The 23,738-nt window shown below is 39.2% G+C and overlaps 2 protein-coding genes and 1 pseudogene across 4 annotated transcripts in view; 1 reads left to right on the top strand and 2 right to left on the bottom strand.

The window, feature by feature from the left end:
- LOC149116169 (uncharacterized) overlaps window positions 1-23,738 on the top strand; it is a 61,195-nt gene that overhangs the window by 21,402 nt on the left and 16,055 nt on the right. Inside the window, exon 1 of one of the 2 annotated variants that reach the window (XM_089282118.1) lies at window positions 17,842-17,970. The exons of the other annotated variant lie outside the window; for it this stretch is intronic. The gene's annotated coding sequence lies outside the window, so the exon portion shown is untranslated. Of the gene's footprint in view, window positions 1-17,841; window positions 17,971-23,738 lie in introns of those variants that run through there. 2 annotated transcript variants of the gene reach the window in all.
- LOC149116171 (uncharacterized) lies at window positions 9,211-11,349 on the bottom strand. The gene is made up of 2 exons (XM_089282126.1): window positions 11,009-11,349; window positions 9,211-10,901 (listed from the first exon to the last, which is right to left on the bottom strand). Exons 1-2 carry the CDS (start codon window positions 11,025-11,027, stop codon window positions 9,850-9,852), a joined length of 1,071 nt encoding a protein of 356 aa, XP_089138252.1. The 5' UTR covers window positions 11,028-11,349; the 3' UTR covers window positions 9,211-9,849.
- LOC149116170 (uncharacterized) lies at window positions 11,369-17,764 on the bottom strand (annotated as a pseudogene). Its single transcript, XR_016205338.1, has 2 exons — window positions 17,454-17,764; window positions 11,369-17,342 (listed from the first exon to the last, which is right to left on the bottom strand). The product of XR_016205338.1 is annotated as an uncharacterized LOC149116170 (transcript).

Genomic DNA, 23,738 nt, shown 5'->3' with positions numbered 1-23,738 from the left:
GAGGTCACTGATTGCCTGCCCCCTTAATTTAGGAATAAAGAATAGCTGCCAGAGCTTTTTTCAACTAATCAAGCTGTCTTGGTAGTGTGCCAGTCGACTTATTGTACTATCTAGACGTGGACCGGGTTTTTTAAAGTCCGATTAAGCTATAACCCAGGATTAGGGAGAATTTTCATTTCAGTGTTTTTGTCCTTCGGTTTTTGGGCGAATAATCTCAAACTACACAATTCATAAGCAGTGAAAACATTTTTATGCAAGAAAAATTAACACTTCAGCTGATGTTTAATCCTGGATTAGAGTTAACCGGCTTTCGAGCAACCCGGTCTCTGGTGGGTAGACAGACGGGACGCCGAAGCAAAAGTCATGGCCGTGGAAAAACACATGACTGACTGCAAGCTTTCGTTCCCTGAACGAATGTTTGTAACATGTACTCGTTTATTCCGTCAGGGTGTATCCCATTTTAGTGAAAACCCAAAAACAACAACAGTTGGGCATCAACTGAGCCCTTGGAGCTCTGTTTCAGCCATCTTCCAGTGATCTTATGGAAATCTGAAGAAACTATTGCCCGTGTCTGATACATTGCGCAAACTGCAGATCAGTTATTGCGTTTGGAAACGTGTGGTGTGTGGCAACTTCAATGATTGTAATCACTCATAATCAATCAATTAACACGTTAGTAAGCGGAATATTTGAGATTTGACGCCCGCGTGCTTAATTCTGAAAAGATGCCAATGTTTCGAAGATAAGTCCATTCTACACGAGCTCGGCACACTTGAAAAGGGCGTTGTAGTGTTTATGTTTCCATACAAGCAGCTGACAACTGCGTTGCTATTTAGTTAGAGAAGAGGGTTTCAGTTTCACAGCTATGCGGCCATTTGGTGTTTCTATTTGAGATTTCCGGCTTCCGTGTCTCGAGAAGACAGCTACTAAACACTCACAGGGTCACATCAGGTCGGAAGTCGCACAATTGAAAAACCTGGCGCAAGAACAGCGAGAAAATGAGTTCTCTCGGCAAGTGGATTGCTTGGCTAGTCTTGGTTCTTTGCGTTTCGGTAGAGTGTGCAGAATTTGACGGGTCTTGTTGCGAGCAAGGTTGTATTAACACAGTAGCAGGAATTCGGTGTGTTTGTAGAAAAGGTTTCAGGCTTGTTAACCGCTGTCAGTGCAGAGGTAAGCTATGATGAATACAAACATTCAAACCTTTATATGTGCTTTTGAGCGAAAACACAGCCGGTCTTGGGTTATTGCACGGGATAAAGGTTCACACATGGCTACTGTCGGTTAGAGACGCGTGCATTAAGAATTCTCCCCTTAGTAGACTTGGTGTAATAAATCATTTCTACCCACGAAAACCGAGAAAAGTTCAAATTCTTTCATGAATTTGTCCACATGTGTCTCGCAAGCCAACCCCAAATCCAACGCAGAAAGATATTGCTGACCAAAATATTTTCGCGGGTATTTTTTTACGGCTTCGTAAGGTCAACTGTTTTACAAAGAGGAGACGAATTCGTAACGACGAATTTTTGCGCTTTTCTGTTACAGTAAAGATCTGCTTTCATAATTTTTAAATCAATTATATGAAACTGTAGCTCTGGCATTTTGGTTAACCGCAGAAATGAGATAGTCTCTTCCCGTCATAATAAATCATGAATAATTTTATGATCTATCGTATATTGTCTATTAATGCAGATAACAAGACTTGACAAGCTGTAAATAAGTTAAAAGCTGAGGATTACACCACGCTGCCGTGCGAAATTCCTTTCTCGATAACTGGGAATCTTCTCTTGGCTTGGGAGGGATGCCTCAGTCGCAGGAAGCTATGAAACAAGGCTTTTTTCACCAACTGGTTAATTTTACAATATTTTAAGCCTGTAGGCGATGTTAGTAACATATATTCCAGGGTCTCTCTGGGCTAAGTTGACAGATCTCATTCTCTGTCAATTGATCTTTCTTCAAGTTGCCTTATCTCGAGCTATAATCTGGCTGAGAATTATTTTAAGAAACAAGGTAAGACCTCTGGCCTTTCGTGAAAGAGATTTGTTTGGCTTTTGTTATATTAGTAGTGTGTGTTTAGGATGATTAAACGATGTCCGCGCCAAAGGTGAACCAAAACAATCAGTATTTTAGTGTACGCAAAAACTTGAACTTGTTTCTATAAAACTGCCGTCAACAAAGTCACCGTGACGACTCTTGGCGACGCCGGGGTGAAAACGTTTGTGTGGCCTGGAGGCATCACGGTTGCTGTTTACATGCTTGCATTTCGTATACACATCATGTCTAATGATTTTCTCATACCACACACACTCGCCCCCCCCCCCCCCCCAACCCCCACCCCGGCACCGATCAGGTCGCATCAAGATCATAATCTCTTAGCCTGCGTAGCTTGGCGGTTTTTAAGCAATTTGAGCGCGCTAAAGATTTGTTGGGTGAAGTTTCCATGACCTCATCAGTTATTAAGGTTTTCCATGCAACAAGAGAGTATTCTTAGGAGCACCAGGTCCCCGGGTGTCACTGAGTAAGTGTAACTAGCTGAAAGTGTCAGCTACTGAATCACTGAAATCAGGAGCCCTGCTGAAGTACAATGCGTCTAGAACCAGAAATGCTTCATTTCTGGAGAACTTTGAGCAAGCGGACTAAAAGCAGTCCCTATGTTTCTGCGAGCTCACTATGCGACCAATGAAAAGGAGTGCACAAAGCACGACAGCCTGAGGATAGGCTATCTACCCCGCTCATCCCAAAGTCTTGCAAGGTGCACGATTTTTTCCCGCAATTATAGCCCGCTGCGACAGTTTGCTTTCTATCAAGAACCGGCCGCAAGCTAAACAAGTTACTGATCTCCATAACGGAAGTTTTCCTGCCGAATCGTTCGTGGCGCAGTCGAAATATACGAACTTTACTTCCCGTTGGTCCATTTCCCTTGATTCTTTAATTATGGCCCTTTCTTAAACTCCCAAGACTAGAACAAAGTGTAATAAGCAGGAAATAAATGAAGCTCTTACAGCTTTTAAGGATTATTGTAAGGATTTTTAACCCAAGCGGCAACTCGTGACATCTTGATCTTTAAACCTCACAGAACTGTTTTAATAATAACTTGGTTACTTTGGCTAGTATAGTAGCTTGAATAATCTTTGTATCACTGCTTCTTTAGTCTCCCTTATTATACTATTATCAATCCGTCTTACTATTATCAGTTTCAAACCGCTTGAATGCCTTTCTTGAAATCCATGGAGTTCTCGGCTGTCTCAAAACCGTTTGGTGGTTTGTCGTTGCAGTCTCGCCGCTTTCTCATGTAAGAACCTTTGTCCATTCATTTACAAAACTGACACAGTCCACCACAACTTCCTGCTTTTATAGATCGGTGTCCTATTGCACAAAAGGAGCGCATACTTGACACTTCTTAAATTCTCTACACCTAAGGAAACCGCAAAAATAAAGGCGGAAGATGTAAAGGTGTCCTTTGGAGACATTAGCCGTGCAGGCAGGAACCTTTTCGATATTTTGCTCAAATATATCCACGTATATGGAGCGTACGCACATGACGTCATGGCAGCTATATTGGTTTTCCAAAACGTACAATGAACCGGCGGCCATGTTGGTGTACCAAACCAATCCTGTGGGAGTTCAACTCTTTTCTTATGTTAACACTTTCTTTTGTTCCAATAAATTTGCATGGCTGCTGGACACGTGAGTGTATACGCTCTATTACTTTGTCAGCTTCATGGTTCATGTTGCTTGCAAGAACATTACGGCAGTGACGTTTATGTCTAAATCGTTTTTGGAATTTTTGTGCAAATACGATGACTAAGAAAAATGTTTTGTAAGTACAAAACGAGGTGTTTTTGTTTGTAGAGTGGACACGCCCTTGTACTTAACTCTCCTGTGCATCATTTCAGCAGAATCCAGTTTTCTACGAGATATTTGGGCTGGTATACTCTACCTTACATTTCGAAATTTGGTAACTGAACTAAAATGATTACTGCCCTGTTTGGTTATGAAGTTCATTTCAGCAATTTTAAAATATTTGGGTTCCAGATGAGGTATTACCGGCTTGTAAGCGAAAGCAGAGTGTCATGTCGGACCCAATCTCAATTCTTTACTGTTGAAATTTTTTTTGTCGTTGTTTTAACCTACTTTAGTTTGACTAGTTTGTTTGCTTCTGAAAAAGACTTTCCGGCTTGTCGGTAATATTTCGGAAGTAGTTGTGTTAGTATTGTAAGTTCTTATCACTGAATATTTTTGCCGGTAAATTCTCACGAACTTGAAATCCTGTGTGTATAAGGTGGCTCCCTATAGTTTTACGATCGCACGCGCGCTTAGCACAAAAGCTAAAGTAATCTGCGCGCGCTCAAAGGAAAACTTCAATGTATTTTGATAATTTAGGACGTCAACATGAGCGTTTCCTTCGGTGAAATTCCGTAAAATTTGGCAGACGTGTAATATATTCTTCACTTTCGCTGAAGCTCGTTTTTTTCAGGGAAATCTATCTGACCGGTTTTTCCGCAGCGGTAAAAGACATAAATGTGCCAAAATCTTAAAAACTGCTTTTACAAACCCTTTGTTTTTCGTGTTTAAAATTCGTATTCCGCCGGATTTAATGTACTGTAAAAACATTCGAAGATTTCACCGAAGGATATTCAAGAAAATCACAAATAAAGCCATAAAAACGGTTAATCAACGCACTTGTTTGGGCATTTATAATTCAACATTAAAAGCCGAGATTTTAACAGAGATGACAATAAATCAATATGTCATCATTGCTTATTACATGCTATAAGTTTGAGAGGACTGGGTGTTAAAACGAATGCAAAAACAACTTCTAAAACATACCACTAGTGCTCGGAACTCGATAAATCATTACTCTATTGAGCCACCTTAAGTTGAAAATACCCAGTAAGTGAGCTACGTCACGGTTTGCGTATCTCGAAAAATTTAGCCTAAATTTTTCAGGTTCGTCATTTGTAAGCTTTTGTAATCCGTATTAATCTTCTCCGTCCTTAACCATCCTTGTTCCTTTTATGGTTTATTATTATCTCTTTGGTGTTTTTCTATCTTAGTAAACTACTGTTTTCAGCATCCCTTCAATTCAAGGTTATTCTTTGCGTGGCCAAAGCAACTCAAAATTATATGAATGAGCTCCTTTAAACATGAAGCGGCGAATTTGAAAATCTGACGTTTTCCAGCGTCAGCCCCTCCTGGGGTTTTGTCTTCATATAAGAAACCTTTGCTTGTCCCTTTTAGTAGGAAGGACAAGGCAGCTGATCTTCGTTCTGTGAGAGCCCGACCAAACGCACACACAATTTTAACCCTGGGGGGTACTCCCAGAAAAGTTGGGTGGGGGTTTGGGGCCCACTTCCCAAAACCCTTACCCTATTTATGACCAAAATCTGCGATTTTTGGTACCCTATTTATGACCTGACCCGGCTCGTGATTTACGAATTCTTCTCATGTTCTTCCAACATCCCGCGTGGTTTATCAGCCTATAAACCATAAAAGCTTGTGGTCTGTTGCTTAAATAAATGATAAATATAACTTGAGCAGTCCATAAGGGCGCGGATGGCCACTCACGAATTACGTAAGTATAGCCACAGTAAAATACAGTTTAATTTTAAGTTACATTAAAAAATGAACGGGATAAAATAACTATGCAAGGGACTTCCATATGAAAAGGTCGGGGACGTTCGTCGTCTAGCTTCGGGGTATAATCAAGAAGTCTGATCTCACTTAAGCGCGGTGGCCACTAAATACAAAGGTTTATGCGCCAGATTAGGACCATGCGGACCATACGCTACTATTTTGGCATTCCTGGTTTTCGTACATGCTCATTAAACTTGATTTGGTCACAGTAGGAGAGTTTTGCTTTCATATTAGTCGCGTACTCGGTAGCGTAGTTCATTACATCGATGTCAACCCAGCGCTCGCGTGGTAGTTGAACTATGCCTTGCGTGATGCGCAGAACGTGAGCGCACTAACAATAGTCGGCACCGTCCTCAAGGACGGTGCCTACTTTTGTTGCATATCGCTAACCACTAACTGTTAACGTCTTTTAGCTGAAAAACTAGCTCTTATCTGTCGAAAATTATACTGAAATCCAACTGTAGACATGTACCTGCAGATGGCGTAGTGCGCGCGCAAAACAAGTGCGAGACATGCAAATGTTTTCCTTATTGGGGAGGTGACAGGAAAAAATGCGACGGGCACTGTAAAAGTTTTCAAAACGATCAAGAACTTTAAAAAAACGCGTGGTTACCCCTACATTTTATGTTATCAAATGGAAGTGGCAAGCCTATTCAACACGAGATTGGTTTCTGGTTGTGAGCAAAAGGTATTTAGACTGTATTTTACTGAGCCAGGGGAAGGCTGTGAGAGACTCTAACAGCGCTGTGGCAACGATTTTGCTGCTAAAAACACACCAAAAATGGTTTTATGTTACCATTCACCATGTAGTTTTCCGATCTTAAATGTGTTTCCTTTTCTGTATGTAAAGGCGAATTTTAAGGAAATTTGTGAGGAAATATCCTTTCCTTCTTTTTTTCAGAAAAATGCTGATATCAGCATTTTTTGAGATTCAAGGCTAATTATTTCGAAAAAATGCGTGGCTAGCCCCATTTTTCTTTGTGGATTCCAATAGCCCTTGCAAACATCTACTTATCCGCGTGGTCCTAACCTGGCGCAAAAACCTTTGTATTTAGAAGGCACCGTCCTTAAGGTGTCCATGACGAAAAGCCACTATTTTAGCTGTCAAAATACGTATTAGGGTGTAGTCTAAGAAATAATGATAATAAAAACGCTCTTATTTCCGTTTTTGGGCTCGATTTTCGCCGGTCAGTACTAGCGAGAGTGCTGAACAGCCCCTTGCAATCGAGCTTTTTCTATTTTAATTGGCATCTTTTAGGGGTCAGATAAAGCTAGAGCTAGAGGTTAAATTCAAATTTTCCGACGAGCATTCATATGGGAGTTTTCCCCCGCGCTCTAAAACAAGTGACACGAGGCAGGCCAAAATGGAGTTTTGATCGCTTGAAAGCATGCAAATGATTCGCGTGACGTATGTTTTCGATGTATGTTTTTCCCCTCCCCCCCCCCCCCCTCCCCCCACCCTGCGCTCTAAAACAAGTGACACGAGGCAGGCCAAAAAGGAGTTTTGATCGCTTGAAAACATGTAAATGATTCGCGTGACGTATGTTTTCACTTTTTGACATCACGCAAACTAAGTCACGCAAGCATTTGTAGGCGGGCCTTTAGCTGCAGTTTTGTTTATGGAACCAAATGGCGCGAAAAGGTTATGCAAAAACGTATATACTATTTAAATCTAGGATTATTACTCGACTCTGTGGCGTTTGTAATTGGCTTTGGTCTTGAACAGTCTTGTTCCGTTTAAGCTGTGTATCGCGTGAGGCCTAGTGGCTTGTAAGTCACGCAACCCTCTGCAGTTAAGTATCAAACGCCACCCGAAACCCGCGAAATGTGTTGGAAATTTAAAACCAAGTAGGATAAACCACGCACCAGCAAGCTTTTCACACCTTGGTTAACTGGTCAACGCACATCAATAATGATTTAAAACTATTAGTAGTCAAAGATCATGAGCGCGTTCGACACCGTCACTTTCATATATATATCTTGAATGACTTAACTAGCTGACTTTCAACCTCTGTCTGTTGCTAAAATCAACATTTTTCATGTACAACCGAGGTTGTACACAGACAGATATAGTGTCAAAGTCCATGCCAGTGAAGAGTTTCCCTGTATAGTCTACGATGGCCGATTTGTTGCGTGACGGCGCTAGTTTCCGTAGACTCGCAAAAATAGTAGGCCTTCAAAATTTCCTGTTTTGACGTAAACTCAGCATGAATTCAAGACGTAAACAAAATAACAAGCTTAAACTCTGGCCTGTAAGCAATTTTAAAGCTCCCATTCGATTTGCGTTCATAAAAATCTTCTCGTTTGCCCAAAGGGAAATTCGGTTTGGTTTGCACAATTTCATTATTCAGGCTCTGCGTCTATGCCAAGTTTTGTTTGTTATTTTTAACTTTCTTTAAATGACCTGAGACTAAAGGGGACCAGAACAACATAATCATTTACATTCATGTAAAATAAATAAACTGTTATTAACTAAGCCGTTTAATTAGCTCAACATTCTTTCTAGGTGTTTGTTTACATACCAACATTCTCTAGTTAAATGTGCGGCCTCTTTTTCCATCTTTTTCCATCGGATCTCTGTTTTCTATTTTTCCTCAAGCTGAAACGGCCGAAGAATAAGAGTTTCTACGATTTGAGTTTTGATCGCTTGAAGGCGTGCAAGTGATTCCGGTGACGTATGTTTTCACTTTATGACATCGCGCAAACTAAGTAACGCAAGCATCTGGGGTTTAATCAATAATGATTTAAAACTAGTGGTAACCACAGGTTAGAAAGTGCGGGCCTTGATGCAGTTAAGGGAAGGTACTGGGGAGGAAGTTTTTTTTATATTGGAGAATGAAGTGAAGTTGAAGGTTTTGGGAAGTTTGCTATAAGGTGGCATAAGTGTGCTATTTGAAATTTATTATATAAACGACGATGGTTTATTAGGTGTTTGACGACGTATGGAAACAGTATCGTGATGTGTCCAAAAGTAGGGTATTTTTTTACGCGTATTTGATATCACCAATCATATGTTGTCAAGTTTGCCTTGTTTCAATGTTAACGAGCCAATAAGCTGCGGTTGTTTATTAGGAGTTTGACCACCGAGGAAAACAGTATCGCAACGCGTCGAAAATGACGATAATTTTTTTACGCGTGTTTGATATCACCAATGATATATTGTCAAGTTTGTCATGTTTCAATAGTAATGAGCCAAAGGTTATTGATCTTAAGTGGAAACATACCCGGATCTTCCTCGGCAATCTTCGCTAATCTTCGGGAAAGTTCGGAAATACCGTATGACATTTGGGCGATATTTATAAATCTTCGGAAATCTTCGGAAAATGGTCGGAAACTTTCGGAAAACCGTGAAAAATCCTCGTAATTGGTAGGTTTATAAAATGAAGAAAATAATACATGGTTGCTTGGAGATAGGAAATGTTATTTCTCTTGTTGAAATCTATATGTCACTCGTTTGCTACGCTCACTTGTGCGATATCAAGTTGAACACTCAGAGAGAAATTCCATATCTACTTGTGCCCATGTATTATTTCCTATATATTTGTGTTTCTGGTGAATGAGGAATAAGTCTAATAATTGTTTGTGAGAAGACAACAAGATTTATTGAAAAGTACCGAGTTGTAGAAATGAACATAACAAAGATAACCTGGTACATGTAACTCAAGAGTATAAATTAATACACTTTTCAAGCATTTTCACTAACAGGTGAAAATGTCACTAATAAAATTGGAAAATTTTAAGTGTTACTTTAACTTTGACTTTGATATGTGAAAAATGTCTCTCTTAGATAACATGAAACGTGAAAAATGTCCTTAAGATAACTTGAATATGTAAAAAAAATGTCTCTCTTAATCGAACTTGAACAAGTGAGAAATGTTTGTGTTAAGAAGATTTAAATAACGTAATTTATATGGAAAATGTTTCACTAAGATAACATGAACATGCAAAAACAGGTTTCTGTCAATATAAGTTGAACATGTGAAAAATGTCCCTCTTTAGACAACTTGAACATGTGAAAAAATGATTCTTTTGATAACTTGAATACTCTACAATGTCTGTTTAGTGTCACTGCAACCATAAGTTTTAAGAACTACAGGTGCAAAACATTCTAAAAAAATTGTCAAGTATTTTACAGGTGAATGTTCTAAAAAAACATAAACACAAGTTTCACTCTCAATTAAACTGCAAGAGATATTGACATGTAGCAAAACAGATCTAATCCAAAACTTCTAAGATGAAGTTGGATGTAGTGTCAATGACGATGTTTACATTTTCCAATTCAAGGAGTCCTGCTTTGAGTTCATCTGTGGTGTTGTCTGAAGAGAGATTGACTTTTTTGATAAGAATGTTCATGACATCTGTAAAGGCAGTCAGCCAGACATCTTTCCCGTCAATTTCAGCACAGAGCCGAGCTGACATCCCCCTTTCCGCCGCTTTCACTTTTTGGCAGGTGCCACATGCAGCACAAGTGATCACTTTACAATCCACGGCATACGGCATTTTCCTTTTGCAGTTAGCAATTTGGCAAAGCATGAAAGTGTTCACTTTGTCAGTGAATTTAAATTCATTAACTGTTATTTTCTTCTTAATGTTAGATAACAACTCCTCTCCTTTTAGCTCGTGCATTACTGCGTCAATGGGCGTGAATGTGGTTGCTATCGTTGTTCCCAGATGTGTCTTGCCATTAAAGTTTTTAACACTGAGGTTCTTGATTTCATAGCTCTGTCCACTGGTCAATGCTGTAATGGTATCATCCCAAAGATGGATAATTGCATGGCCAGTTTTGTCTTCTAGCACACAGTCTTCCTTTACTCTTCCTTTGGAACCATTCCTTTTGGAAAGTTCTTTTGGTTCCAAAGAACCCATGGTCAACGTGGCTTTGACGTTTACTTTTTGGTTTCTCCTAAGCTTATTGAGCTGTTGTAAAGTAATATCTGTGGCAGATGTCTCGGGAAGGTTGGATGATGATGCACTGCCTGCAGAAGCTGGCTCTTTGCTGGGATCAAATTTAATGTCACTCGAATTAGCTTTTATGAGTGAGGCATACTGGTTAATGAAGATTTGGCCATCATCATCCCTGGCACTCAATATTTTTGAAGGTGATTTTGTTTTCTCAAAGTGGATGGCTTGCTGGTGTGATTTCTGGTCAAAGCCAATAGCTTTAGTAAACTTATTCGGCGACGTTTGGAAGGTGAATGTGTAGTAATCTCTACCAGTCTTTGCCTTTTTCATGGGTGACACCGAGTGCACAAAACCCAGAGGAGTGTCTGCAAAAACAAATATACAAACAAGCATAAGTAAGTGGAATTGAAAGATTACAAACAGAAAATTATTTTTTTTTGTAAAGTGGCAAAACAACAATCAGAATACAAACCTTTTCGCTTTGCTGCCATGGAACTGTAAATGTGGCAGCACTGAAAAAATAAAAAAGGAAAGAAAAGATATGAAAGAGATTAAATTTAATGAATCAGTTGTATAAAATATTACTTAGTATGAGCAACATGATACACTTAAATGTTTCATTAAGTTATGTTCATATAATAATGGTCATAAATAAATTATTCTTTTTTACAATATATTTGTTTGAAAAAAAAAAAGAAAAAGTTGTTTGCAGTAACCTACTGTATTTTTTTAAAGTAATTTTATCAATCTCGTTTAGCAATAGCAAAAGTATATTAATTATAATTATGAATTGAATGATGAAGTTATTAACTCATTGATTTGTAGGTAGGTGTTAGTAAGTGAAATTTGAGGCGGTATGATTTGCCAACCTAGAAAGGCGCTCCTCTTCTTGAAACCTGAATTGAAAGTTTGATGCATTCTTAATGGCCTTCAAGCGTTCAAATGACATTGGCTCAATAAGACAAGAGTCAAGTGTTTTCACCCTACTGATTGCAACATATGTCATGCCTGCTGTTCGTTCTCGTGAACCAATATTGATCCAAGCTTTTTCTAGAGTAAGTCCCTGGCTTTTGTGTATTGTAATAGCTCAGGAAAGCTTTAATGGTAATTGCTGTCTCTCATGAAAAGTATCAGGTAAATGAGATTTAACAGTGATAGGGCACACTGGGACACATTTTGGTAACAATTCAGTAAATGATGGCCCTGCATAATGGTCAAATTTAACCATAACTGCTATTGGTAAATCTGGCGGCGAGTGATTCTCTGCAAATATGAGGTCTACAACTTTTCCAGTAGCTCCATTGCATGGTCCAACCTCTGGCCACAAATTCATTGTAAGCATTACTGAAGCCTGTCTGGCAAGAAATAAGATTGGTACTAATCCAGAGATTTCATCCGAAGGTAATGATTTAGCAGTGGAAGATCAATGACGAGCCTGAATGCAGGCTACTGGTCGAGAAAGCCTCAGCAGTTGTTGGTGATTGTATTCAGCCACTTCATCATTACCATAAAATAATTTTATTGCATCATCAAATTCATTTAAATTAGCAACCAGTGATGGCTGACGAGATAAAAGAAGCTGTGCTGGATCACCTACCAAAATAATAGATTTTCCTCCAAAAATTTCATCCTGTTGTCCAGTTGCTTGCCTACATCGTTTGTCAATCCAACCAAGCAATGTCTGGCCAAGCATAGAATACTCGTCAATCAATATATATTTAATATGACGCAATCAGTCTTGCAACCTTATAAGAGACTGCCCTTTAAGATCCTTGTTACCTCTTGGACCAACAGGTAAATTTAATACTGAATGAATGGTCTTGCCATTAATATTGAATGATGCTTTTTCAGTAGTGGCAGTAACAGTGTAAGATTGTTGTAGTAGAGATTTCAAAGCACTAATAAGGTAACTTTTGCCAGTTCCTGCAAATCCATTTATTATTAAAAGTAAGGGTGGTTCTTGGCGAGGACTTTCGAAGTGTTGTTTAACTAAATTGTATGCAAGTGCTTGCATGTTGTTGAAAGTATTGATGTTTATGTTGTCATCAGGGTTGCTTAAAGGTTGATAAATATATGTTTGCTTTTTAGAATTTATCCAGGATGGCATTTCAGCTATTTGTTGTGAAGTATATGAATAAGAGGTTGTCTGCCAATAGGTAGAATTGTTAGTATATAGTGAGGAAACTTCAGGATCAGTTGAATTATTTGAGTGCGAAAAGTCTGCTAAGATCATCCATTCTTCACATTGCTCTGATTCAGAAGACTGTTCATTTTGTAAATCACAATCAGAATAATCCTGTAAATCTTCAAGTTTGTCATGCCAATCGGGTACATGGTTTTGGGCATACTCTGACTGCAAGAATGTTTTCCATTCACTAATGAATAAATTATCGTTTTCCTCTTTACTTCCCCATGCATCTTCTGGTTTTGTTTTCCATGGCTTAAATCTCAATAATTGATATTTACAGTACAACCCAAAATTAGGGCTTTTTATGCTTGAAGAATATGTAGGAAAAACCCTTGGAATTAAGTTTTTAGGCTGATTCACTAATTTGCCACTTACAACTTTGTACTTTGTTGCAAAGTCAGGAAAGTTCATATCTGTCAACTTACATTTTAAACCTGCCTCATATTTGTGTCATTGAGCATATGTATCAAGCAAACTATCTGTTGTTACTACTTCATCAGGTGCATCAGACAGGTTAAGTCTACGGGAACCATTTAAGTTCACAGGAAGAACAATGAAGGATGAGCTAACAAAATTGAGGGAAAGTAAATGGTGCATTGTTTCCGGTGCAGAAAAATCTCTCTGACCTAGTGTTTTCATGACAGTTTTCTTGATCATTGTTGTGGCATCAACATTTGACTGAGAGTTCTGAACAATAGCACTGAACGTGTTCTTAAGCATGTGAGACCGTGTTTCACTCTTCGCTGCATACTTTGCCAGATACTCTACACAGGCCTGATAATCAACAACAAGCTGAATATCACAGTTTGCACGCCAGCCTTGAAGCTGAAGTCGTTGGTGATTGTTTAGTCTAGAGTCGTTCCTTTTGGTTGTAACTTGCATTTTATATTTAGGTGTGTTATCCTTGGAATGAATTTCTTCAAATTGCAATGAGGTTTTCTCACAATGTTCAAATGGAAAATTAAACCTACATTTGGGTTCTGTTTCATTTCCTTTTTTCCTTAAACAATAGCTGGTACTACATCGAGTGTGCCTTTGAACCATGTTTAATAGATCAATGTAGTCACTGTCAGATTCAGATTCTTCGATATTATGGTAGTATTTTTGACAAGGATGAATACACTGTAACCGGTTTTATCCAATTGCCTTCATCTGGAGGATCTGGGTTACAGGTAGAGAGAATCCAATTATAATACTGACAGATTTTTTCACTAGCTATTTTCCCATTAATAACAGTTGCACTATCAGGTGTACTTTCATCTTCAGAAACATCTGCCAAGTATCCTTTAAGTGCAGTGTCGCTCAATTTGCACAAACCTGGATCATTGTTTAATTTTACAACACCGTGACAATGAATACTACCTCTAGACTGATATTCGAATCTATACCAATGCCATTTGGCATCAAGTGAGTTATATGACCAGTGTTTAATGAAGCTCTTTAATCTTTCAGTATAGAACCAATCAACTATGTGAGGGTTATCAATGACATTCTGACGTCGTACATCAGAAGAACTGTCAGTGCTTTCTGTATTACACGAACTTTGAAAAAGGGCATGTAATTCTGGCCAGTGCATATCTGCTGAGGAGAATGTGAAAAACAAAGTTGGAGGACCCACATGTTGTATGATTGCTTTTAAATCTTCTTTTGCCTTGAACCAATAAGCATCTGAACCAGTTATATTGGTGATGTACTGTGACAACTTTGACATTATTAAAAGGTTACTTTGATTATTCCTAATCATATCTCTTAACTCTTGCAATGTTAAATGTTTTTCTCCAGGATTTTGCTTAAAAAATATTCCAGTTTGTTGAAGAATTTGTTTACGCCGAATCATATTTAAAGCCCAGTAAGAAAATCTTGGATGATTTGCAAAACGATATTGCCATATATTATCTTTTTTCTCTGCAAATTTAATAAGGTGTTTAACCTTTTCCTTGAGAGTGACATTTTTTAACAGGGATGGGTTTGTTGGATCCCCTTTACTATCTGGAAATAATGTAGGAAATGCCAGTGTAGCCAAAAATGGAGTGGTAAACTCATTTAAAGGATTGTCACTTGAACTTGGCCAGTCAATATGACCTTGGAAAACTTGCTGATTTATTAAATGTTCTTCTTGTTGTTGGCTATTATTTACTGGAAGAAAGCTTGAAGTATCGACATTTGGATTATAAACGATGTCATCTTCTTCATAAACAGGGCCACGATCTAGACTGCAGTTAAGGGTATCATCAATAACTTTCTCTTCTGTTTGTAGGGAAAGAAGCTGTTGGGGGACTTCATTCTCTGGTAAAGATACAAGTGCTTGATAATTTATTTCAATATCCGAATAAAGAGGATTATTTCTCAAAAGCCAATGTATCGCATCTGATACTACTTGTCTTCTTACAACAAGATTTTTAAAATTATTTCCTATCCCTTTTTTCCGGACAACAATAACAGGTAAATCTTTTGGATATCTTGGGAGAGAATGTGCCAGTTCTCTAACGTCCTGTGGTATATTTATACAATGCCCTGAGAAACCTCTTTGTCCTCCTGGTTTGATATAAACATGCATAATGGGAAGAGCACGAGCAATTAGCATTTCTTCCACTTGAGTTAAACCTCTTAGTTCGTCTGGTACAGCTGAAGGCACCATTAGGTTTTCAGTGGAAAATTTCTTTGGAAGATCCTTTTCTCTAGAACATCTCGCACACTGGTAGTTATTTATAGATTTTGGAGTGGATTTTAAAGGCCATGCTTCAAAACAAGATTTACATTGGTAAATAGTATAATTGTTTGATTTATTAAAATTTGCTATGTTCTCCTTTGCCCATGGCTGTTCATGTAGAGGAGCAAGATTTTCTGTGCAGCAGTTTGATAAATATTCTTCTTTTGAGACTGTTGCATTAGGAAGGGATTCTCTAACACATACTTTCTTTCTTCCATGAGTTTCTTTATTTTCCTTTCTTTTATGTGTAAATTGATACCTGGATCGGTATGCTGCTAGCCTCTCTTTGCAGTGAGCATCTGTTTCAGATAATTTGAATTTGAGATATTTAAGAGCATTTTTATTTGTATAGAGTGGCTCTGTAGAAACGTAATGTAAATCCTCTATGTACCCAACAAACAATACTTTTGTTACTTCTGGCCACCAGATGGAGTAATTGTTGATCCTTCTGGGCATGAAAGCCGTGATTCAATTATATGAATGACAGAATGAAGTTGATTGGCTACAGCCTGAATAATTATATGATCACACCATGTCCCAGGAGTGCGCATTCTTTGCAAATACACTTTCCATGAATTTTCAGATACACTTTCTACAAACAACTCAGGATGCTGTTCAAGATATTTTACACCTGCTTGCCTTATTTCAATGTGAAACTCAGGAGAACCATAATACTGATGGGAGACTGATCGGAAAAAGCAATCACCACAGCCTCCAACATCAACTGCCTGTAAACCCTTCTGTAATAGTCTATCAACCAGACGATCATAGGAGCTCGCTGCAGCATCAATCTGATTTGACTGGTTATTTGTAGAATTCATACCACCAGAAAGAAATGGAAGTACACATTGTTTTCTTACGAATATACTTTTATTTCTGAAACCTTTTTTGTTGGAGTTAATTTTTTGAGCATTTTTCTTTAAATAGTACTGACCAAAACAGCTTTCACCAGAATATCTGGCAATCCAAAATGTAACCTCACTTTTTTTGCAGAAGTAATGCAGTTCTGAAGACCTTGGAACCTTTTGTTTTAAAAGACGTTTTAATTGTTTTCTCTTCTTTCTATGATTAAACAAACTAACGAATTTCCGTTTAGGAATTCTAGAAGGTTCTCTGTCTCTCTTCCTGCGATGGGATTGCTTAGAATGAACAAAACACATGCTTCTACAACGGTATTCCTTAGTAGGCTGAGCAACCAACATACTTTCAAACACTCTCTTCTTCTGGGCGGCATAATTAAATGGAAGCACAAATTCACTTTCCAACGGAGCAGAACAAAACTTTCTCGGCAGTACCGGCAATGCTAAGAAAATAACTGGACTCCATTTTGTTAGCCGTGATAGTTCTAGTTTAGGCTCTGCGATTGTTTGAATTTTTCTGGCTGATTTGATGAGTGGTGACCAAACTGGGTCAAATATTGGCAAAACTGTGCCGTCTTTTGATTCGACTTGTGGGCTAACACAACCAGGTGACCAAACTGAGTCATCGCTTTTTGACAAAACCAAGGCTTTACTCTTTTGTATGCATACTTGTTGAAAACGCAAAAAAATCGGTATGCATTCGACCCTTTGAGATAAAGACTGGAACATCTGTGGCATAAGACTTGGAAAAATGCGCCATGTTTTCCGTACAGACAGTGTTCTGTAGTAGATTTCCGTAAATCGAAACATGTCAAACTGCTCCTTCAAAAAGTAAAAGTGGTTTACCAGAAAAATTAACCGCCCAGAAAGTTAACAGTATAAAATGTAACGCAACTCACCTTATCTTCATGGCAATATGAATTCAAATAGATCGTGAAAACTTGTCAGACAAGCTGAAAGTCACAGCAAATCCCCAGAAAATCGCCTCAACAAGTTCACCAAAACGTCCTTCGATTTCCAAGTGACAGGTCGAGCCACGTGCGAAGAGCTTCAAAGATCAACACAACAGAGATGCCCCTTGAAATATTGAATTGCTTGGGCTCTACCAGAATAATTAACCGCCGAGAAAACTGTAAAATATAACTATAACTTAACTCACCTTATTTTCAGAGCAATAAATCAAAAGATCGTGACAACTTCTGAGACAACGTCGATATCACAGCTCACAGCAAACCTTCTCGAAATCAAAGCAACGCTTGTACGAACGCGAACAACGTCGGACAACCCATGAACAACATCGGAAAAGCCTTTTCATGTGACAGAAGTCTCGATCTCATGCTCAGGTAACAAACTTTAGTGATTGACAAACTGTAGCGATTGACACATTTTTCGCATTCCGATCGTTCTTAGTGGAAGAAGAAAATTTTCAACTTCCGCTTTCTGTTCGCTGTTAATTAACGTGGCGCGCACGCGCAAAACGCAATCCGCTGGTCACTGTCAAGATTAGGGTTGCGGGCCTCTCTTGGGCCCGCAAATAGACTCATCGTCATGTGATTAACACGAGCTGTGTAGGGGAGTTAAGCTTTCACTTTCGAGTTGTTGTTTTCCTTGTTGATTGCGGACGGATCTCTGTGGCGTTGTTACTTTGCTGAATTGCTCCTGAATCTTTCCAAACGGTGAGTATGGCGTACATTACTGTTCTCTGTCACAGTCAAACTCTTTTTGACCTAGACGTGTGCACGAATAATTTATTTCTTTGGTAGATGATCAGTAAACAGTGCGCCTATACGCACAGGGTTATCATGACTATTTGAATCCGAAGTGTCGTTCACTTATGGCGGAAAAAGAGGGAGGCAAGACTGGATGAAGGCATGTGACTCGGAAATCAAATCCAGTGTTGTCGGAGGGTTTTTGATCCTGTTTTTTTTTTGTTGTTGTTCGATTTGAACGCAGGGAAAATCGATTAACGAAATAGTCCTAGTAGAATCGCAGTGAGCATTCTCTTGCCGCTTGAATGTTCGCCGGATTCCTTTTGAGTTAGACGAGTTATCTGCGGAGTCTATAGAGACAACATTTCTAAAACCTCTTGGCCCAGACTATAGTAAATGAGAATGTGAAGAAGTAAGGAACTTCCGGGAAGTTTTAAATTTGTCATGCAGTAGAGGAAGCCTTTTCACTCCAGTTGCCTTTCGCATTAGAGACAGGCATCGCTCTGTGAGATGCACGATATCAAGCGGTTACGGACAGAGTTTCTCACCTAGCAGAAATAGAAGGGAATCTCTGTCTCGCAGGGTACAAAGGAGAAAAACGAAAACCAAACATTGAATGTTTTAAAATTCGAAATTTTGACTTCAGTTCAACTACTGTTATACGTACCTTCACGCAAAACGCGCTTTGTTCTATGATCGCTGATAGAGGTAATGATACACAACATCTTATGATTATCTTTCTTATGTTCACAAACGATTAACACCGCCGAGGAAACCCAGAAATTCTAATTTCTCAAGCTCGGTTCATACCGTCCCATTTCTGCCGTGTCGACTGAATTCAGTGAAACGGATTTCGTCTGAATCGGCTGCCGCATATGCCCGTTCTACTGAAATGCGACACCGATTCAAACGTCGAATTTCTGACCTGTCGAATCTCGTCAGTTACATATCAGGCCCTATTTAATAACCCTATTGCTAAGGGTACCCAAGCAAGAGGGTTACCCAAGCACTTGGAAAATGATATTTAAAGTTTTAAGCATGGATGGGGGATCCACTGAATCCTTCTTTCGCTCCTTCGCTTCCTGTTTTATGTTAGGCATTTTGTAAATCCTCTGCACGATTTGACCAATGTTTTCCTCGGCGAGTGAGTAGGTTAAATTTAAAATACGTCTGGAGAGTAAGAAAGGGCTAATGCAACAGAGAAACGGAGAAAGAAAAACTTGTATTAGATTATTTCTCTGAGTTTTAAGGAACAGGACGTCTGAACAATAGAACTTCGTTATGAATTAGTAGCCCGGGGGACTACTTTGGGAATTTCTGGGTGGCGATGTGCCGCTGGGACTCTGGAACCCGTAGCCTATACCAGAGCTAGTTCAGCTGAATATTGCTAACCTATACTAGAGTAAACTCCCCAAATCCCCCCATCTATCGACACTGTTAAGGCTGATTTGCGTAAATTTAAACTTGCCGATTTGATTTTTTTATATTTTTGAGTGGCAATTCCTGGTTTCCTTAGTCTAGATAAAATCTTCAACCAACTAGTCAGTTTTGTGAAAAATTATGCGCTATTCTAGACCCAAACGCTCTGATTTATATACCCTATACTATCCTAGAGTAAACTGCTTGAAAACCATACCCTTCACAGCGGCCAGGAGCAGCGGCACACCTATATAGCCCATACATGGCAGTGCCCCCCCCCCCCCCCCCGCGGGATTAGTAGACACCAAAAAACCAAGGCAATGAATGGAATCCAGCGAGGGTAGGGAGGGTAAAACTAGTGAGGATAGACCGCAAATGACCTTTCAGACGACGCTAAACTTGATATGACCAAGGAGAAACCTGATGCGAGTGCCAAGAGACAAAGCCACGCGAGGAGGGTGTCCCTAATTTAGCATTTTGACAGGGCCAAAATAACCAAATTAATAGACACAAAAGAGACGAACGAGTTTGGGGCAAATATCGGCAGGTATATGTTGCAGGGTGCAGGGTACAGGTTGAGATTTAATTATAACTGGAAAACCGCTGGCGCTTAAAAGAAACGTACAGGTGGTAGACTTACCGTGACTGTTACATGACCTAGCTTACAACCGCTCAGAAAGGTGGCTTCCACCTGAGTGCCAAACCGGCTGAAGCGATGGGAGGAGAGTATATTCCTATCATTTCAAGCCTGCAATGAATTATTGTTTTTGAAGAAACATCTGATATATCATCTGAAATATCTGCTGAATTTGGTTTCTTCCCTGTGACTACCAAAATGAAAGCACACTGAGCTTGTGCTAGTATATTCCGGTGGTTAAAATCTTATATTATTCCATTTCTTTATTTATTTGCTTTATTTGTGATGGCAATCTTCTGTTGTTGAGGGAAGACCCGAGCCAAATCTGGAATCGATGGAAACATCTGTGGAGCGGCCATCCAGATGGCTTTGAAGAGATTTCACTGGTCTCAGCGTGTCGATCGATAAGTATTTAAAGCGGATCGATCGTGTTTTAATTATGTGAAAGAGGCGAACTACTTTATGTAAGAACCCCTGACGAGTATGTAGGTTATTAATTATTTTTAGTGCCAGCGGTTTTCCAGTTATAATTAAATTTCAACCTGCAACCTGCACCCTACACCCTGCACCCTGCAAAATATACCTGCCGGGCAAAAATACAATTTAATACCAAAACCAAGGCAATGAATAGAAACCCAAGCCCATTAAGGGGAAAAAAGAAAAAAAGGAGAGAGGAAATGGAAGAAAGAGTAGAAAAAATATGACAGAATGGGAAAGACGAGCGGAAATGGCATACAAGTCTCTTCTTGGTCGATAATTTAAGGTAAACTAAATACGTATCGCTGCGCCAGTCCCCCTGCAGGTAGAACCCTGACGAAAACTGCGAGATGAAAAATTATGTGGCTTGAGTCCTACCGAGGAAATGCATGATTTGAAAAACCGATTTAAATGTGAGCGAGAATAGGTTCAGGCGACCCGCCGTGATTAACAACAAACAAGGGCGAGCTAGCAAGTTGAGGCACAGTGCAAAAATAATTCCTGAGTGCGGTGACAGGACACAAGATGGAATGAGAAGTGAAAGGTAAAGAAATTTCTAGCACGCGCTGTTTGAATTGAATAGTTTTGGTCCTAAATACCCTAAGGACCGCAACTGACGCAGTGAAAGAGACATCTTGGAGATAAGCGTTGTTGGACTGACAGTCAGCTAAGGTATAAGGTACTAAATTAGAAATCAAAAGAAAAGAAAAAAGGCAACCAGAAAAAGGGCATGCACGCAAATGTGCAACTGATTAGACCAATCAAAATTGTGAAAAACATTCAAAAGAATATCAACAGTCACTGGATGAGTGACACGAACAGAAGTGAACCATGATACGACGAAGCTCCCGCTGCGTGAGAAATGGTCGTTGAAAGAGAAATCAGCTCCAAGTGACTTGTTAATATGCTTCAGAATGTTGACATGGTTAACTGAGCATCGACGACATAACGATTTCGAATGCCTAGAAACAGGGAACGGATCAAAAGCGTAGTAATCACAAAATAGAAGATTAGAGGTCAGCTGTGTTCTCATGTTCCTCTTGGTCGATTCTTGAAACGCTAGGGACTAAATGTTGTTAGCGTAGTCCAACAGTTGGGCAGCCCAACAGTTGCGCAGCGTTTTCTGCAAAACAGAACAAGGACAGACCGAAAATGACCTTTGAGACGACGCCAGACGACGCTAAACTTGATGTGACCAAGGAAAAACCTGATGCGAGTGCCAAGAGACAAAGCCACGCGAGAGGGGTTGTCCTTAATTAAGCGTTTTGACAAGGCCAGAATAACCACATGCACTCGACCTTTTGAAACCTGAGTGAGTGACGCAAATTGCGTTATGAGTGTGACAACAATAACGCATAACGTAACGCGGTTAGCGTGGGAAATGTAACGTTTTTTATATGGAATCTTTATTGGTTCAAACAGCAGTTTTCGTTTTCTAAAAGGAAGTTGATAATTAACTTGTACTTCCTGGTTTTACGTTTAAATTAGGAAGGAAAACGAGAACCCGCAGCACAAGCATTTTATTACTTGGTCACACGTCCAGTACTCCAGGTGTATTGAATCGATAAACCGATAATCGATATCAATCGATAACAATCGATACTAATCAAAGATCAGTTGATATCGATTGCCGACAGCAATCGAAAATCGATGAAGAAAAAAAATTTTTTTTTTCACAGCAAGTTTTTTTTATTTTATGTATGCTTATACTTTACAATACTTCTGCTGTTACTTTACACTAATACAGTACAATGAAGGCTACATACACTACTTACAAAACAACAGAGCTATTAACACTACTTACAGTACTAGACAGCTTCTTCACCCTACTTATTATAAATAATCTATTTTGAACAATTTTACGTACGTAACAGCAATACAGGTATTTTCTAACTTAATCTAATTAATCTAACCTTAATCTAATCTTAAACTAATATTAATCTAATCTTAATCTAATTATTAACTACTTAATAACCGATAGTGAGGTCGTTACGGGAAAATCTCAGACTGAGGTCTTGCCGTATTGACCTCGCTATCGCTCGGTCAATACGGTAGGTCGAGGTTTGAGATTTTCCCGTAACGACCGAACAGTCGAGGTTATTAAGTTGTTTATTATATGGCTCACGAATTAAAGAAAAAAAATTATTCCAGCGGAAGTCGTCCATTTACATCCGGCGATGCGCGCGTTTACCGATTCATTCATCGTCTCAAACCCAGGGCAAAACTACACAGTCAGTGAACTTCACCACCGTATTTCTTTACGGGAAAAATGATTGTCACAGCCCTCAAAAAGGTATTTTAGTATCGTCGTGCCAGAAATTGATGAGAGAGTTTTTCCAACTTTTGTGGCGAAACGTCAACGCATATAGAAAAGACAGAAAGTGCTTCAAAATGGTCCAAAGCAACGGTCTTTCGGTGAAAGAAAATACTAATGCTTCAGAATGCACTGCTCAGAATAACTCGATCTTCGCATTCGCTTTCGACAACATATCTTGGCCTTCTTCATTCTGGGACTTATGAATGAACTTTTCAAGCCTTGTGAGCGTCTAAAACTTCCTGCAGGTATCAGAAACACTGCTGCCGACAGAAACCGCCCGATTATTTACATCTGATGATCCTGGAAGCTGATTTACACTTGCTTAAAGCGAGGGAATCTATTTGATGAGAACTGAAACGGAGTTCAATATTTCGGAAATTGTTGTGACTAAGATGATAACTTATAAGTTTCTTCGTGGTTTTCTGCTCAGGATAAGTGACACATCTGCCGATGGTGTGTTTCACTTAGCGATTTTAGCTTTCCTCAACACTCGACAAACCTTGATTGTTTTTCACTAGTGCTCGCCAAGGTTACCGGTAAGTCAAAAACGACTTCTATATAAATTTTATTAAGGAAAAATCCCTAAACTTTTAGCTACTCAGAATTAAATTTACTTCTCTTACTGTTTTCAATCGGCTTTCATCGTTTCAATGCGCTTGAATTTTCCGAGCTGGTCTCTTCCTAATTTGCATAATCCGTAATCGGCCTGTGGGTATTACGGCTGCATAATGACCGCTCAGATCTCGCTCTTAGCCAATCAGACCGCGCGTTATATCGGCCACAAGCCAAAGCCATATAATAATCTTAATTAATCTATAATAGCAATTAATCTAGAGATATAACACACTTTTCTAATACCTTTTAAAAGCATTAACAGGACAGAAA

This window comes from Orbicella faveolata, unplaced genomic scaffold, assembly GCF_042242905.1.
Source record: "Orbicella faveolata isolate gen_17 unplaced genomic scaffold, um_ofav_v1 contig_12, whole genome shotgun sequence".
In the NCBI taxonomy this organism is placed as follows: Eukaryota; Metazoa; Cnidaria; class Anthozoa; order Scleractinia; family Merulinidae; genus Orbicella; species Orbicella faveolata.
This window is presented reverse-complemented; position numbering and strand designations above follow the sequence as displayed.